Source organism: Oncorhynchus gorbuscha, linkage group LG15, assembly GCF_021184085.1.
Source record: "Oncorhynchus gorbuscha isolate QuinsamMale2020 ecotype Even-year linkage group LG15, OgorEven_v1.0, whole genome shotgun sequence".
Taxonomy (NCBI): Eukaryota; Metazoa; Chordata; class Actinopteri; order Salmoniformes; family Salmonidae; genus Oncorhynchus; species Oncorhynchus gorbuscha.
In genome coordinates, this window is record NC_060187.1 from 44,191,151 (window position 1) to 44,209,030 (window position 17,880).

The following is a 17,880-nucleotide window of genomic DNA, read 5'->3' on the forward strand; positions in this document are numbered from 1 at the left end:
AATCTCAGAGAACAGATATTAGTTGAATCCATGAATAACTAGAATTATTCAAACAAAAGGCTTCATGACTACCAAGATACGGGACTACCACAGTCCTTTTCTCCATATGTGCCTCGTGTCTGGTTGAGCCCTGTCCTATCAGAGAAGTGCCCCCTGCAGGGAGAAACTTGAGCGGCACAAAGGCCAGCATCCGACTCCCCACCACGTGAGACAGACATTGTGCAAATGAAAACCAGCTAAGCTGGACTTATAAGGATTACCCTACAACAAAATTATTGCTCCGTTCCCCTGCCCTCTTTGACGTCTCATCTTTGATGGCTCTGGGAGTTGGCTCAGTTTTCCCCTTGGGGCAGATCCTTCTACTGTCAGGTTCTTAATGTACATACACACATTGCAATGTATCATTCTGTGCGGCTGGAAAAGACAAATCTGAAAGCAGCCTGAAATATTCACAGCGATATGGCTGAAAGGAAACAGAGCTGGATGGTTCCAGTTTCTGCCTTTATTCTTCAACTGGATGAGTCAGACCACAAAGCAAAGGAAGAACAGATTTGAAATCAGGATATTGAAAGATGAATATCTTTAAGATTCTGTCATATTTCTCTTCTGGCTTCTTTGAGGTGAATTGTCATTCTTTTTTAAGGTTTGCCATTTGCAGGTCTATCCAAACACACACGGACCGCACCCGGGTAGCCTAGTGGTTAGAGCGTTGGACTAGTAACCGGAAGGTTGCAAATTCAAATCCCCGAGCTGACAAGGTACAAATCTGCCATTCTGCCCCTGAACAGGCAGTTAACCCACTGTTCCTAGGCAGTCATTGAAAATAAGAATTTGTTCTTAACTGACTTGCATAGTTAAATAAAGGTTAAAAAAAAATAATTAAAAAACACGGACCACCCTCTCATCCCATGTGTCTGCAGTGCACGCTCCCTGGATAGAGTGTTTTAATCTGAGCTGTAAATCGCAGTGGGTAAACAGGGCAGCCAGTAACCTCCCCCCAGCTCGAGACTGCAAACATTTAGTTGAACTTTGTGAACCTTTGACTTGGCTGTGCGAATTAAATACATTTTTGGTCGCACTGGTGAAATCTGCACATTCTACATGGTCATCTCAATCAAAATGTCTTTTTTTTTTAAGGTGAATAAAACCACCCTTACAAAAAATGATTGCAGTTTTGAAACTGCAGTAAAAGTGCAGTAGACTGTGTGACGCTGTAATTGTATATTTTTTATTTAAATTGAACCTTTAACTAGGCAAGTCAGTCACAAATTCTTGTTTACAATGACGGGCTACCGGGGAACAGTGGGTTAACTGCCTTGTTCAGGGGCAGACGACAGATTCTTACCTTGTCAGCTCGGGGACTTTATCCATCAACCTTTCGGTTACTAGCCCAACGCTCTAACCACAAGGCTACCTAACTGAAGTGTACTGCAGTTAAAATAAGAAATTACTGCAGTAAAAAAAGTGTTGACGCAAAATTTGCAGCATACTGCAGTTATAGTGGGGCAAAAAAGTATTTAGTCAGCCACCAATTGTGCAAGTTCTTCTACTTAAAAAGATGAGGCCTGTAATTTTCATCATAGGTACACTTCAACTATGACAGAAAAAAATGAGAAAATAAAATCCAGAAAATCACATTGTAGGATTTTATGAATTTATTTGCAAATTATGGTGGAAAGTAAGTATTTGGTCAATAACAAAAGTTTCTCAATACTTTGTTATATACCCTTTGTTGGCAATGACAGAGGTCAAACGTTTTCTGTAAGTCTTCACAAGGTATTCACACACCGTTGCTGGTATTTTGGCCCATTCCTCCATGCAGTTCTCCTCTAGAGCAGTGATGTTTTGGGGATGTTGCTGGGCAACACGGACTTTCAACTCCCTACAAAGATTTTCTATGGGGTTGAGATCTGGAGACTGGCTAGGCCACTCCAGGACCTTGAAATGCTTCTTACGAAGCCACTCCGTTGCCCGGGCGGTGTGTTTGGGATCATTGTCATGCTGAAAGACCCAGCCACTTTCCATCTTCAATACCCTTGCTGATGGGAGATTCACTCAAAATCTCGCAATACATGGCCCCATTCATTCTTTCCTTTACACTGATCAGTCGTCCTGGTCCCTTTGCAGAAAAACAGCCCCAAAGCATGATGTTTCCACCCCCATGCTTCACAGTAGGTATGGTGTTCTTTGGATGCAACTCAGCATTCGTCCTCCAACACGGCGAGTTGAGCTTTTACCAAAAAGTTATATTTTGGTTTCATCTGACCATATGACATTCTCCCAATCTTCTTCTGGATCATCCAAATGCTCTCTAGCAAACTTCAGACGGGCCTGGACATGTACTGGCGTAAGCAGGGGGACACGTTTGGCACTGCAGGATTTGAGTCCCTGGCGGCGTAGTGTGTTACTGATGGTAGGCTTTTGTTACTTTTACCATGTGGTTCTGGGATTTTTGCTCACAGTTCTTGTGATCATTTTGACCCCACAGGGTGAGATCTTGCGTGGAGCCCCAGATCGAGGGAGATTATCAGTGGTCTTGTATGTCTTCCATTTCCTAATAATTGCTCCCACAGTTGATTTCTTCAAACCAAGCTGCTTACCTATTGCAGATCATTTTCCCAGCCTGGTGCAGGTCTACAATTTTGTTTCTGGTGTCCTTTGACAGCTCTTTGGTCTTGGCCATAGTGGAGTTTGGAGTGTGACTGAGGTTGTGGACAGGTGTCTTTTATACTGATAACAAGTTCAAACAGGTGCCATTAATACAGGTAACGACTGTGGAGGACAGAGGAGCCTCTTATTAAAGAAGAAGTTACAGGTCTGTGAGAGCCAGATATCTTGCTTGTTTGTAGGTGACCAAATACTTATTTTCCACCATAATTTGCAAATAAATTCATTAAAAATCCTACAATGTGATTTTCTGGATTTTTTTCTCTCATTTTGTCTGTCATAGTTGAAGTGTACCTATGATGAAAATTTACAGGCCTCCTCTTTTTAAGTGGGAGAACTTGCACAATTGGTGGCTGACTAAATACTTTTTTGCCCCACTGTACAAGGGGTACCGGTACAGGGTCAATGTACAGGGTCCCCGATTAGTCGAGGTAATTGTACAGTGGCAAGAAAAAGTATGTGAACCCTTTGGAATTACATGGATTTCTGCATAAAACGTGATCATCTAAGTCACAACAATAGACATTCACAGTGTAGGTTGGAAAAAGTATGTGAACCCCTAGGCTAATGACTTCTCCAAAAGCTAATTGGAGTCAGAAGCCAGCTAACCTGGAGTCCCATCAATCAGCTGCCTTGCCCTATAAAAAAAATATAAAAATCAATTTTGAGTTTGCGATTCACAAGAAGCATTGCCTGATGTGAACGCCTTGAACAAAAGAGATCAGAAGACCTAAGATTATGACTTTTTGGCTTGCATAAAGCTGGAAAGAGTTACAAAAGTATCTCTAAAAGCCTCGATGTTAATCATTCCACAGTAAGGCAAATTGTCTATAAATGGAGAAAGTTCATTAAGACCTTTAGACAGGTCATCATTCACAAGGCCGCAGGGCCAGATTGATTACCAGGACGTGTACTGCGAGCATGCGCTGACCAACTGACGAATGTCTTCACTGACATTTTCAACCTGTCCCTGTCCAAGTCTGTAATACCAACATGTTTTAAGCAGACCACCATGGAACATTAGTTTGTTGGTGATGTGGACCCCAAGAAACTTGAAGCTCTCAACCTGCTCCAATACAGCCCCGTCGATGAGAATTTGGGCATCCTCTTTTTCCAGTAGTCCACAATCATCTCCTTTGTCTTGATCACGTTGATGGAGAGGTTGTCCTTGCACCACACGGTCAGGTCTCTGACCCTCTCCCTTTGAGCTGTCTCGTCATTGTCGGTGATTAGGTCTGCCACGGTTGTGTCATTGGCAAACTTAAATGATGGTGTTGGAGTTGTGCCTGGCCGTGCAGTCATGAATGAACAGGGAGTACAGGAGGGGACTGAGCATGCACCCCTGAGGGGTCCCCGTGTTGAGGATCAGTGTGGCGGTTGTGTTGTTACCTACCCTTACCACCTGGGGGCAGCCTGTCAGGTAGTCCAGGATCCAGTTGCAGAGAAAGGTGTTTAGCTTAGTGATGAGCTTTGAGGGCACTATGGTGTTGAACGTTGAGCTGTAGTCAATCAACAACATTCTCACATAGGTGTTCCTTTTGTCCAGGTGGGAAAGGGCAGTATGGAGTGCAATAGAGATGGCATCATCTGTGGATCTGTCTAGGGTTTCTGGGATAATGGTGTTGATGTGAGCCATGACCAGCCAATTATAAGCACTTCATGGCTACAGACGTGAATGCTATGGGTCGGTAGTCATTTAGGCAGGTTATGTTGGTGTTCTTGGGCAGAGGGACTATGGTGGTCTGCTTGAAACATGTTGGTATTACAGACTCGGGGAAAGGTTGAAAATGTCAGTGAAGACACTTGACAGTTGGTCAGCACATGCTTGGAGTACACATCCTGGTAATCTGTCTGGCCCTGTGGCCTTGTGAATGCTGACCTGTTTAAAGGTCTTACATCGGCTACAGAGAGCGTAGTCATCCTGATCAGCTGATGCTCTCATGCATGTTTCAGTGTTACTTGCCTCAACGGAGCATAGAAGTAATTTAGCCCATCATTGCTTATTAGTAAATAAATAGGTCTGTAAAAAAGACTAATTAAAATAATATTTAATTATTCAATAAGGTTATGCTGGCTCAGAGGCCTATAATGCGCTAATGTTCTGTCAAATGGATAATGTGCCAATCCTCTCCAACCTGGCATGGTACAATTTGGAATCTGATAAATAGGCTATGGACATGTTGCGTGTATTTACTTATATTTATATTATACTTATATTGTCAATATCATCTTCATACGATTGCATAACAAATCTCTCCCCTTCATACTTTCCTTGTCAATTCACTAAGGTAGGCCTAGTTTTCTTTATACGTTTTAAGGAAAGGAGAAATATTTGCTTGTGTCTGACATACGTTGGTGTATTTGATTGACAGGTCATTTTATGGTGGTGCATGAGTTCGCCTATTCTAAAGTAGCTTGTCTGGACACCATCTCTTTAATAAGAATCAAATGCTGCCGTCATGATTTAACCTTTTAAAAGGCATTTTCAGTAAAGACCCTTGCTCTTGTTTATGATGCTGTTCACACCAACTGCAAAATAGCATCCTGTCACAATCCGTCAATTATTTATCCGAAGCAGTTTAGATTTTTTAAATCTTTTTTTTTACGTGAAAATAAGCTGTTGACCAAAATAAATTGTTATCTGGGACACTGCCAAAGAGGTCTGTGGGCTCATTGGGTCAATTAATTCATTTCCCTCTGCCTGTTTTTTTTTACATTTGCAAAGCATCAGTGGTGAAAGATGTCAATTTAGCCAATGTGATCACATCACACCATAGTTACATGTCGCTCTCATCATTCAAACTTCCCCACCAGTTCATTGTCAACACTGTAGCCTATTTTATAGCTATTCAGCAAGCAAGTAGTTCAAATCGATGTTTCTCTCCTCGAATAGGCCTCAGTTTTTTTAATTGCTCAAAAAAAAGTTTCAAACTACATTGTGGTTCATATACAGTGCAATCAGAAAGTATTCAGACCCCTTGACTTTTTACACATTTTGTTAGATTACAGCCTTATTCTAAAAAAAAAAAAAATTTTTCTCCCCTCAATCTACATACAATACCCCATAATGACAAAGCTAACAGGTTTTTTGAAAATGTTGCTAATTTATTAAATGAAACTGAAATATTACATCTACCCTTTACACAGTACTTTGTTGAAGAATCTCCACAGAGAAACTCTTGGTCACCTCCCTGACCAAGGCCCTTCTCACCCGATTGCTCAGTTTAGCAGGGTGGCCAACTATTTGGTGGTTCCAAACTTCTTCCATTTAAGAATGATGGAAGCCACTGTGTTCTTGGGGACCTGCGGAGGTATACAGACAATTCCTTCGACCTCATTGTTTTGCTCTGACATGCACTGTCAGCTGTGGGACCTTATATAGACAGGTGTGTGCCTTTCCAAATCAATTGAATTTACCACAGGTGGACTCCAATCAAGTTGTAGAATTATCTCAAGGATGATCAATGGAAACAGGATGCAACAGAGCTCAATTTCGAGTCTCATAGTAAGCGTCTGAATAATTATGTAAATAAGGAATTTCTGTTTTACATTTTTAAAACATTTGCAAAATTTCTAAAAACCTGCTTTTGCATTTGTCATTATGGGGTATTGTGTAGATTTCTGAGGATTATTTTTTAAAATCCATTTTAGAATAAGGCTGTAACGTTACAAAATGTGCAAAAAGTCAAGGGGTCTGAATACTTTCTGAATGCACTGTGTATTGGCTTCTCATTCAAACTAGAGAGAGGGGAGAAGCGATAGGCCAGCGGAGTTGCCAGCGGAGTTGCATGAATTGCGCAAGGGAACAGTGAAGACAAAAAAAATATCAGCCGGAGTTGACCCTTATCAATAAGTGGTTACAGATTCAGATAAAGCACTCAATTAAAAAATGTAGTGTCAACGTCACTACCCGTTGAGTCACAAAAATGTATCAACGGCTGAACATTAGGTTACGGACAGGTTGCGCGTGCGTGTGTTTTTTATTTTCGAATGGTTATCAATTTCATCTTCATGCCTATCACAGCTGTCTCTATCCCCCTTAACTTCCCTCGTCAATGTTGATCACATGCTACATTGATTTATCGTTCTCCTACAACGTAGACCATTTTTTGATTATCCTACAGAAAGGATTTGAAGCGAATACGTTTTTAGGAAAGGACAAATGTGATTTGATTGTGTCAGAGGGACGTGCTGCAGCCGGCTTTGATTGATGGGTCATTTTAGGTGGGCGGGTGTGCGTGTATCACTTGTTTGATAAAGTGGAGGGGGGAAATTATAATTTTTTGTCGTTGCAGAAAATACATATTTATAAACATTATAAACATTCAGCATCTGACAAGAGTGCATGAAAACAAACTATTTGATATAATGTACTCTGATTTTATGATCCAAAAAATAAATTGAACATATTTTAAGGGATATTTGAAAACACAATGGTCAAATCAGTGTTGATTTCCATGACACCTATTAGACATACACAATCAAACCAAAACAAGTGTCTAATTCACAACTCAAATTGCAATTTCATCATAGAAAGCTATTATTCAAAGCCAATTTAAAACAAGTTGAATTGTCTGCTTTCACCAAAGCAATCAGATGTAAAAAGGTGCACTAGGCAGAAATCACTCCGACATTCCCTGGTTGCTAAAATGGCATATATAAAATGTTTACTGTTTCGGTTAATATGACAAAGCAAGCACATATAGTGTAGAGAATAATTGTACCATCTGAACTGCTGTGAAATATCTCTCCCATAACCAAAAATATTGTATTTTCAGCTGTTTGAAGCTGGTGTACAAAACCGAAAGTAAAAGACGCAAAAAACAAAAAGTAAGAATGGGAAGCATAGAAATAGTGCACTTACAACAGCTCTACTACCTCTTCTTTGACTTGCTTGCAATGACAGATCTATAACTCACATTTCTATGTGAATTTGGTCAGGTGGCCCAGAAAGTTACATATTGCAGATTTAATGCCAGTGACATACATTACCCTGTTTTCATCACAAAGAATCCAGAGCAGACTGCTTGAAGGACATTAGTAGTAGTCTTAATCTTGCTAAAAGAAAAAGGTCAAATTCATTTAACAGGGAGAATATATACAATAAAATACTGGGTAACTGCCCAAATAAAGGAAACTCCAACATAGTGTCTTAATAGGGTGTTGTGGCACCACGAGCCACCAGCTTGGCATGAATTTGACAAGTGTCTAGAACAGTTGGAGGGATGCGACACCATTCTTCCACAAGTAATTCCATCATTGGGTGTTTTGTTGGTGGTGGAAAACGCTGTCCCAGATGCAGCTCAAGAATCTCCCATAAGTGTTCAATTGAGATCTTGTGACAAACACACAGACACACACCACTTAAATAGCCTATGCTCCTTTGAGACCCTTCTTTCAGACACCGACATCTCTTCTTCTAGCCATGGTAGCTGAATAATGGGCAACGGGGCATTTTTATACATGATGGGATGTTAATTGCTTAATTAACTCAGGAACCACACGTGTGTTGAAGCACCTGCTTTCAATATACTTTGTTAAACACATTAGACTTGTCTGCTTTCACCAAAACAATCACATTGGTGAAACCTCAAATCCCAAATGCCCTTGCTGTTTTTTTTTGGGGGGGGGGGTTGCGACCAAATCATGGGGAAAATGTCAGCCGGGAGCCCTGCCCGCTGTAACAGGAGACAGTCAGCCGGGAGCCCTGCCCATTGTAACAGGAGACAGTCAGCCGGGGGCCCTGCCCGCTGTAACAGGAGACAGTCAGCCGGGGGCCCTGCCCGCTGTAACAGGAGACAGTCAGCCGGGAGCCCTGCCCGCTGTAACAGGAGACAGTCAGCCGGGAGCCCTGCCCGCTGTAACAGGAGACAGTCAGCCGGGAGCCCTGCCCGCTGTAACAGGAGACAGTCAGCCGGGAGCCCTGCCCGCTGTAACAGGAGACAGTCAGCCAGGAGCCCTGCCCACTAACAGGAGACAGTCAGCCTCAAGGGTAGAAGTCCACTTTTCCAAAACATATATCTATCAGTATCATATTCATTAGCTTACAGCTATAGAGTAGCCTAATTACTAAAACTGTGTCACTCTGTTTGGTAACTTTCCTCCAATATACTGTATATTCTAACTTATTTGTATTAGGTATTTGTCATGAATTAGCCCATTCTGGATAAGGTTATACTGTAGGTCTGTGAAATGAGAGCAATGCAAGGCACTGTGTGGCACACCATGTGCCCCCTGATGACTGTCATGCTCCCCCATCCTGCCCAGTAGCACTCCTCTAGTGTAAACACACACATACAGGCTCTGACGCCCCACATTCCTCAACAGCTGGCCTGCAATTAGTCAGTCAGCCTGCTGCCCGGAAGAGGCTCTGCAGCACAGATTCCATAGTGTAGCACTGCAGTAACATAGTATTCCTTTTACAGAGCTGCGATAGCCTGAGCTAGCACGAAAGTGAAAGTGTGGATGTATTGCAGGTGCTGGGGGTGTGACACACAGATTGTGAATGGGAGAGGCCTGAAGGTAGGGCGAGGTAGTTCTTGACACTAGAGGAGGAAGTTGTCCCGAGGATAAACAAATGTTCTGGTGACTGAGGGAAGATGGGCTTCAGGGCGAGGATGGTGCAAGCTGTGGCAAACTATTTTCAGCTGTGAGGTCAGACACTCTCTCATCCTCCCACTCTCCCTGGGATTTCTCTCTCTGCTTTCCATCAACCAACCAGTCTCATTCCTCTGTCCTCCCCACCAACTCTCCACGCAAACTACACTGCAAAGATACAAATAACAGCCGGAAGGAGCTACTCTGGTGAAGTTGCATTGTTGAGGTGTAAAAGGAAGAACACTTGAGGCCCAATAAGATTGTCTCCAGAGTACAGGTCTAATTGCAGTATTTCTACGGCTATAGTCTGGTGTGCGTGGCGTTTAAGTTATTCTACAAGCAGACAAAAAAAGGGAGGTTGCTTGTTGGCCTCTGGATCTCACAGGAGTGTTCTCACCTTGAGAAAGCTGACATTTCCAGGCGTCACTATACAGAGCAAACATGAGAATACGACATCTGGCTATGCAAGACAATTCCTGCTGTAACTCGGGTGGGTCGCTATCTGGACTTTGGAAAACATCACTTAGCTTAAATTATCAACTGACCTGACATGAAGAGACACCCAGCTGGCCACTGGTAGTGGACAGCACCCGTCTTGACCAAGGCTAGTGATACCCATGGCATTGCATACACCATCCCAGCCAGTCAAATAAAACAGACATGAGTCAATCATTAGCGGCAGATGGGCAGGTAACTAAGAAGGGCACACGCTTTCTGTCTTGACCAAGGCTAGTGATACTCTGCTAGATTTCTCAAGTAAATGTTTGGCTGAGTAGAAGACAAAACAAGTATTTTTCAGTCAATTCTAGAATTTTTCCAGATGTATTGTTGATTATCTGGAAGGTAAATAAATAAATAGCCCACTCATCTGAAAAGTTTCAGTCTATCCGAATTAGGCTTTTCAGTGGGGCTGAATTGAAAGACGCTGGCAGATGGTCTAATGTTGTTATGGCAACCAGATGTAAAAGATGGAGTTATCACTAATGTTGTTATGGGAGATAAAATCTAATGTTGTTACGATCTAATGGGAAGAAAACGAACCATGATTGGTCTCCATCTCCACTAACTATATTTTTGGCATCATTTCTTGTTTGACAACACTGTGAAAGACGTCTAATGGTCTAATGTTGTTATGGTCTAATGTTGTTATGGTCTAATGGTCTAATGTTGTTATGGTCTAATGTTGTTATGATCTAATGGTCTAATGTTGTTATGGTCTAAGTCTAATGTTGTTATGGTCTAATGGTCTAATGGTGTTATGGTCTAATGTTGTTATGGTCTAATGTTGTTATGGTCTAATGTTGTTATGGTCTAATGTTGGATCTAATGTTGTTATGGTCTAATGGTCTAATGTTGTTATGATCTAATGTTGTTATGGTCTAATGTTGTTATGGTCTAATGGTCTAATGTTGTTATGGTCTAAATGTTGTTAATGCTGGATCTAATGGTCTAATGATCTAATGTCTAATGTTGTTATGATCTAATTGTCTAATGTTGTTATGGTCTAATGGTCTAATGTCTAAATTGTTATGGTCTCTAATGTTGTTATGGTCTAATGTTGTTATGGTCTAATGGTCTAATGTTGTTATGGTCTTGTTGTCTAATGTTGTTATGGTCTAATGTTGTTATGGTCTAATGCTGTTATGATCTAATGGTCTAATCTCTGTTATGATCTAATGTTGTTGATCTAATGTTGTTATGATCTAATTGTCTAATGTTGTTATGTCTAATGGTCTAAGTCTAATGTTTGTTATGATCTGGTCTAATGTTGTTATCTAATGTTGTTATGATCTAATGGTCTATGTTGTTATGTCTAATGTTAAATGGTCTAATGTTGTTATGGTCTAATGTTGTTATGGTCTAATGGTCTAATGTTGTTATGGTCTAATGTTGTTATGGTCTAATGCTGTTATGATCTAATGGTCTAATGCTGTTATGATCTAATGTTGTTACGATCTAATGTTGTTATGCTGATCTAATGGTCTAATGCTGTTATGGTCTAATGGTCTAATGTTGTTATGGTCTAATGTGTTTGCCTGACTAGAATGCAGACCCTGACCAGCCGAGCCAATGGCATATATTATTATATTTTTCTAATCCACAAGCGTTTGCCTTGCAGACCCTGACCCCAGCTAACGGCTGCCACGGCCTCTCCGCATGCAAACCCCAAGTCCAAGGGTACTGCCATGTTGCTAACCACTGTGACCCAGCATGCCAACAGCAGGGAGGGAGACACACACACACCTAACAGAGTAATGTAAGGAGGTTCCAATGGCTCAGTTTGTTGGAGCATGGCAGAATGGATATTCACATTCAAAGCAACTCTCTTGTACTATTTAGAATGGTTGACTAATTTATGCTTATGGCATCTTCTCTAAGAACTGTGACTGTCATGAGATGTAACAATGTGTTTCACAGAAAATTAGTAAAGCTTTTTTTTTGCTTTTCATCATGTGTCTTTGCTCAATTTCACAGCTGTTGAGTTTGAAAAGTGGGTCATAAACCGCATTCACAAAGATATTCAATGTAACTCATTGAATGAACTTTGATAAGGAGCCAGACAACATAATGAAAATAATAGCAGGCGTACAAGTAAGGGTCAATATTTGGACAGGATAAATAATGGCATTGTTTAGATCAATAGCTCTTCAGATATTTGGCAGCTCACGGATAGACCTGGCATTGAATGAACAACGGAGATTGAACATCAGCATGCACAATACAAAGGTCAAAGAGAATGGTGAGATTTTTAAGACCTAGCTAATTAATGCTACATCATTCTACCTATGTCAACAGATGTTGGCATTTCGCGGTAACGATGAGTGGCAGCTCATCAAACAGGCCCAGGGACAACTATGTGGAACTATTACATGCCTTTGCTGAAACACGCCACCGTGTTTGCTTTTTGCTCATGACCTATGATGGAATTTTCCACCCTGTCGGTGACACAATGAAAGCACCGGAACGGCAGCGACAAGACTTCTAGTTCCTATGAGCTATTCGAGTTGAAATGCAATGAACTGGGCCTGGCAGAAAGCTAAACTCATAGTAAACGGAGTATAGAGGGGGCGAATCTATGACAATATACTGGACAATATCTATGTTCAGAAGAGAACCAGGTTTGATAAATTTGGTGAACTTAATTGCCTTGGCTCAGTGGACCGCAAAAAAAAAAACTATTTCACAACACCAGCAAACGAGAGCCTGTCAAAATATTCCAAGTACAGTTCACAAATGGTATGACACAAATCACCTGGGCAGCTCCTCAGCTATTTGTTCCAGCATGACCTGACACAGACTGTCGCAAGTTACTGCAGCTGGTCCTCACTATACCAACCACAACAGGAACCATTAAGACGTCATTTTCTGCGTTGAAACGGATAAACGTACAGTCGAAACCAAGCCGATCAAGGACGACAGATCCCTTGCCATGATCACCATTGTGTCGAGAGACATAATACCGAGGGCCAAAAGGGAGGGGTTTCACAGCTCAGTCACTGATGTTTTTACCCAGAAGGCTAGACGGATGCTCCTTACCTTTTATTTCTTCCGAGAAGAAGGCAGAGTGTCGAGACACAAAGAGCTTGAGCTGCTCGTCCAGGTTACAGAATGTCAGGTCCACATCCCATGAGCGGATGCCTGTGAAAACACACACACACCAGGGTGGTTAGGAGAACACTCAATACTCAAGTCAACAGCATGTAATTAGCCAGAGCTGGAAGTAGAACGTGCCCAGGCTCAGAATTGATTCATAATAACATACACAGACATAACATAGCTCTCTGCCATTTTACAATTTTATTTTAGAGGAGAAAAGGGAAGGATTCAAACTGAAACTACAACTGGGGAAGCAAAGACTTCAGGGATGGGCTGAGAGACTAACTCACAAACAACATGGAAAATGCTACTTGTGTACCGGTAATCAAATTACAAACATATGTTGAGTTGAAGCTGCAATATGTAACTTTTTGGGCTACACCAGCGTCAAACAGCTGAAAACACAATATTTTTGGTTATGGAAAATATATTTCACAGCTGGATTAGGTGGTACAATGATTCTCTACACAATGACTGCTTGTTTAGTCAAACGGAAATTAGGTGAACTATTCGAATTTTAGCAACTAGGAAATGGCGGTGCAATTTCTGCATATTGCACCTTTAATAAGTAACTCACATACAGTAAACAATATAATAGGTTATGGATCTGTCACTGTTTGAGGCACTTTTTGTAACGTCAACATGCTATAAATACCATGCAGCTAATAACTGAACGGAGGCCTCAAATTCCTAGACTCAATGACATAGCAGAAGTACAGTAACATTATGTAAAAATAGACTAAAACCAATAAAATGACCAAGACATGAACTAAGAGTATGACAAATGGATAATAAGACAGAATATAATGTATACATTTCATCTACAATTTTGCTGCAATTAAGCAATATAGCATAGGTTAAAATGTGGACCTATACTGCCTGAAAAATGTATACAAAGGGTATGTCTGTCATGTCTAATGTGGTACACGGGTGCAGTGTCAAATTCAAAATGGGAAGGCACAGAATTCATATGGTCCATATGACGTGCCCTGCATGACATGAGAGCTACACTGCAGTAAAGGGATTGGCCATTTAAGGGCTTAAGCATTGCATGTGGTGATGACATAAACTAACAGTGGGAGGGCAATATCAGATTCAACTCTACTAGAAAAAGTAATTAATGCTAAACAGCCAAGTAGACCCTGGTGAGCAAATTGACAGACTTCTAATTTAATAATCTAAATATTGTAATGAAGACATACTGCAGGCCTATTTGAACACAAAGGGCAAAAGACTAAAAAATGCATTCCCCTGCCTATACGACCATATGTATGGTAAAACATGAATCTTCACTAAAAAAAACATTGCAGAGAAGATCTGCTTTTGAATTCGCTCACCAAAGTGAAGATCAAGAGGGACAATGACAAAGCAAGAGGAAGCAGCCTCCCCTTCTGTCTGGCTGGGACAAATTTAGCTCCGGCCTCATCGGCACATGTTATTTTTATTACTTCTCCAAAAACACAGAAAAAAAGCAGTAGAAGATTTTTTTTAAACACGGCAAGGAAGCCCACTAGTCTCCCGAGAGGACAGTATCTCAACAAATTGTATTCATTGCTCAGTTCCTGGCATGAACATTTTAACAAAAAAAGGTGAGAGGCCAATGGTCTAGGGACCAAGCCCAAGGTTGTTTCATCTCATTCTGGAAATACTAAATGAAGGTGGGACGATATCTATAAAATTCATTATACTCTGTGGCACTATTGTTAGGCTACTGCTGAACTGTTTGGCAAATTAAATACTTATTTTCCACCATAATTTGCAAATAAATGTATTAAAATCCTACAATATGATTTTCTGGATTTATTTTTCTAATTTTGTCTGTCATAGTTGAAGTGTACCTATGATAAATTACAGGCCTCTCATGTTTTTAAGTGGGAGAACTTGCACAATTGGTGGCTGACTAAATACTTTTTTGCCCCACTGTATAACAATTCCTAGTTTCATTTCTAGACTGAAAAGACTGAAGCAAATGTCTCAGAATAGCACCCAGGCTAGGGAAGAACATGGATCTGGGCATTACTTTACTTCCGTATAACCTCAACAGGCAAACATCTTTGTCTGGCAGTGATTTGGAACTTGCATTGAAAAGATCTAGCCATTTGTCCTGATTTGCATGCACATTCTAAGTGAAATGAATTGATTCAAAAGGAAAACAGTACTAAAAAAAAGGGTCTTACTGGACTCACCAGCTCCAGCTTTCTCTTGTTATGCACTTTACAAGGAACACATGACTGGCTCAACTGTTCTGGGGATCTACGGTAAGTTTCACAGTAAAATAATGTGACATATGAAATGAAGAACGCAATCTGCTTTATCTCCTAACGTATTGCACAAGTTGACAGCAGGGATTAACTTAAAAATGTGCTACAAATATTCTAAATCATTGAAACCCCCCCCCCAAAAAAAAATAGTGATGGTAGGGCCGGGCGATATATATCGTGTGACGATAGAAAAACGTCTATCATTTAATATTATGCCCTATTGTTAATTTCGTGGTGTCGCAAATCACTCTTTCAGGCAATATTATTCGGCAATTGGAAGTCGCTTTGCAACACAAACAAGCATGGAGAGTGAACGGGACACAAAGCACGGAGACCGTACCTAAAAGAGGGTCTACTTCAGTCGCATGGACGTGGTTTGGGTATGAAAAAAGTCTGACACGGACCAGAAAACAGTCCTCTGCAAAATATGCCGCAGGCCGGTCACAACAACAGGCTCAAACACCACTAACCTCTTACCACCTACGCAAGAATCACGTGAAACAGTACGGAGAGAGTCTACGGATGAGAACCAAAAAAGTACAGTTGAGTGCTCAAAACAAACCCCGGACTCAGACGTTGCAAGAGGCTTTTGCCCGCGGCACACCATATGGCAAAGAATCACGAAGATGGAAGGAGAACAGCTGCAGTTACAACTTGCATCTGCAAAGACATGGCCCCAATTTACACGGTCGAGAAACAGGGGGTTTCGTGAGTTGGTGCAAACACTCAAGCCAAGGTGCCAAATGCAAATACCTTTTATTTGTTGAGTATAATTCAAAATGTAATAAGAAATAAGCCTTCACATGGTAATTTTATATAAACTATTTATTCATTGAATTTACAGAAAATGTGTATTTCGTGATAGGGGCGGCAGCGTAGTCTAGTGGTTAGAGCGTTGGACTAGTAACCGGAAGGTTGCGAGTTCAAACCCCCGAGCTGACAAGGTACAAATCTGTCGTTCTGCCCCTGAACAGACTGTTCCCAGGCAGTCATTGAAAATAAGAATATGTTCTTAACTGACTTGCCTGGTTAAATAAAGTTAAAATTTAAAAATATGTATCGTTATCGGGATATGAAATGACCTATATCGGGATATGAGATTTTGGCCATATTGCCAAGCCCTATTTGATGGTATTGAAAAACCATACCATGGCTTTTTCCAAATACCCCGGGTATACCTACTGCTCAAGCCTGCATTACCGCCGCAACTGATACATAGATGACACAATCGCTATTGCACTCCATACTGCCCTTTCCCACCTGGACAAAAGGAAACCCTACATGAGAATGCTGTTCATTGACTACAGTTCAGTGATCATCACCATAGTGCCCTCTAAGCTCATCACTAAGCTAAGGACCCAGGGATTAAACAACTCCCTCTGCAACTGGATTCAGGACTTCCTGATGGGCCGCACATCCACCACATGGGTGCATGCTTAGTCCCCTCCTGTACTCCCTGTTCACCCACAACTATGTGGCCGGGCACAACTCCAACACCATCATTAAGTTTGCAGAAAGCACGACTGTGGTGGGCCTAATCACCGATGACAAGACAGCAAGCCAAAAGGAGTTAATCGTGGACTGCAAGAAACAGAGGGCCGAGGACGCCCCCATTCACATCAACGGGACTGTATTGGAGCGGTATGAGAGCTTCAAGTTCCTCTGTGTCCAGATCTGTATGTAATGACGAGATGATCATCCTAATATAATATCATCCTAGGACCATACCTCAGGACTACCTGGCCTGATGACTCCTTGCTGTCCCCAGTCCACCTGGTCGTGCTGCTGCTGCTGCTCCAGTTTCAACTGTTCTGCCTGCGGCTATGGAACCCGGACTTGTTCACCAGACGTGCTCTTGTCCCGGACCTGCTGTTTTGAACCCTCTCACCACCGCACCTGCTGTCTAACTGAATGATCGGTTATGCAAAGCCAACTGACATTTTCTCCTGAGGTGCTGACCTGTTGCACCCTCTACAACCACTGTGATTGTTATTTGACACTGCCGGTAATCTATGAAAGTTTGAACATTTTGGCCATGTTCTGTTATAATCTCCAGCCGGCACAGATCCTTGCGACATGGGGCCATGCATTATCATTCTGAAACACAAGGTATGAATGGCATGACAATGGGCCTCAGGAACTCTGTGCACTCAAATTGCCATCAATAAAACGTCATTGTGTTCGTTGTCCGTAGCTTATGCCTGTTCATACCATAACCCCAATGCCACCATGAGGTAGTCTGTTCACAACGTTGACTTCAGCAAACCGCTCGCCCACACAACGCCATGCACATGGTCTGCGGTTGTGAGACCGGTTGGATGTACCGCCAAAACTCTAAAACAAAGTTGGAGGTAACTTATGGTCGAAAACGTAATGTTAATTTATCTGGCAACAGCTCTGATGGACATTCCTGCAGTCAGCATGCCAATTGCATGCTCCTGCAAAACTTGAGACATCTGTGGCATTGTGTTGTGTGTCAAAACTGCACATTTTTGAGTGCCTTTTATTGTCCCCAGCACAATGTGCACCTGTGTAATGATCATTCAATTTAATCAGCTTCTTGATATGCCACACTTGTCAGGTGGATGGATTATCTTGGCCAAGGAGAAATGCTCACTAACATGGATAAACAAATTTGTACACAAAATTTGCATTTTGAAAGTATGGATTGTTTCTGGGATCTTTAACTTCAGCTCAAACATGGGACAAATACTTAACATGTTGCCTTCATATTTTTGTTCAGTATATATATATGGCA

The 17,880-nt window shown here is 41.5% G+C and overlaps 1 protein-coding gene across 1 annotated transcript in view; it reads right to left on the bottom strand.

Moving 5' to 3' along the window:
* The window catches only part of LOC123997259 (microtubule-associated protein 1B-like), a 42,293-nt gene that overhangs the window by 16,344 nt on the left and 8,069 nt on the right, over positions 1-17,880 (bottom strand). The window contains exon 2 of the mRNA XM_046301419.1: positions 12,802-12,903. Within this exon, the coding sequence (XP_046157375.1) occupies positions 12,802-12,903 (102 nt within the window). The remainder of the gene's footprint in view (positions 1-12,801; positions 12,904-17,880) is intronic.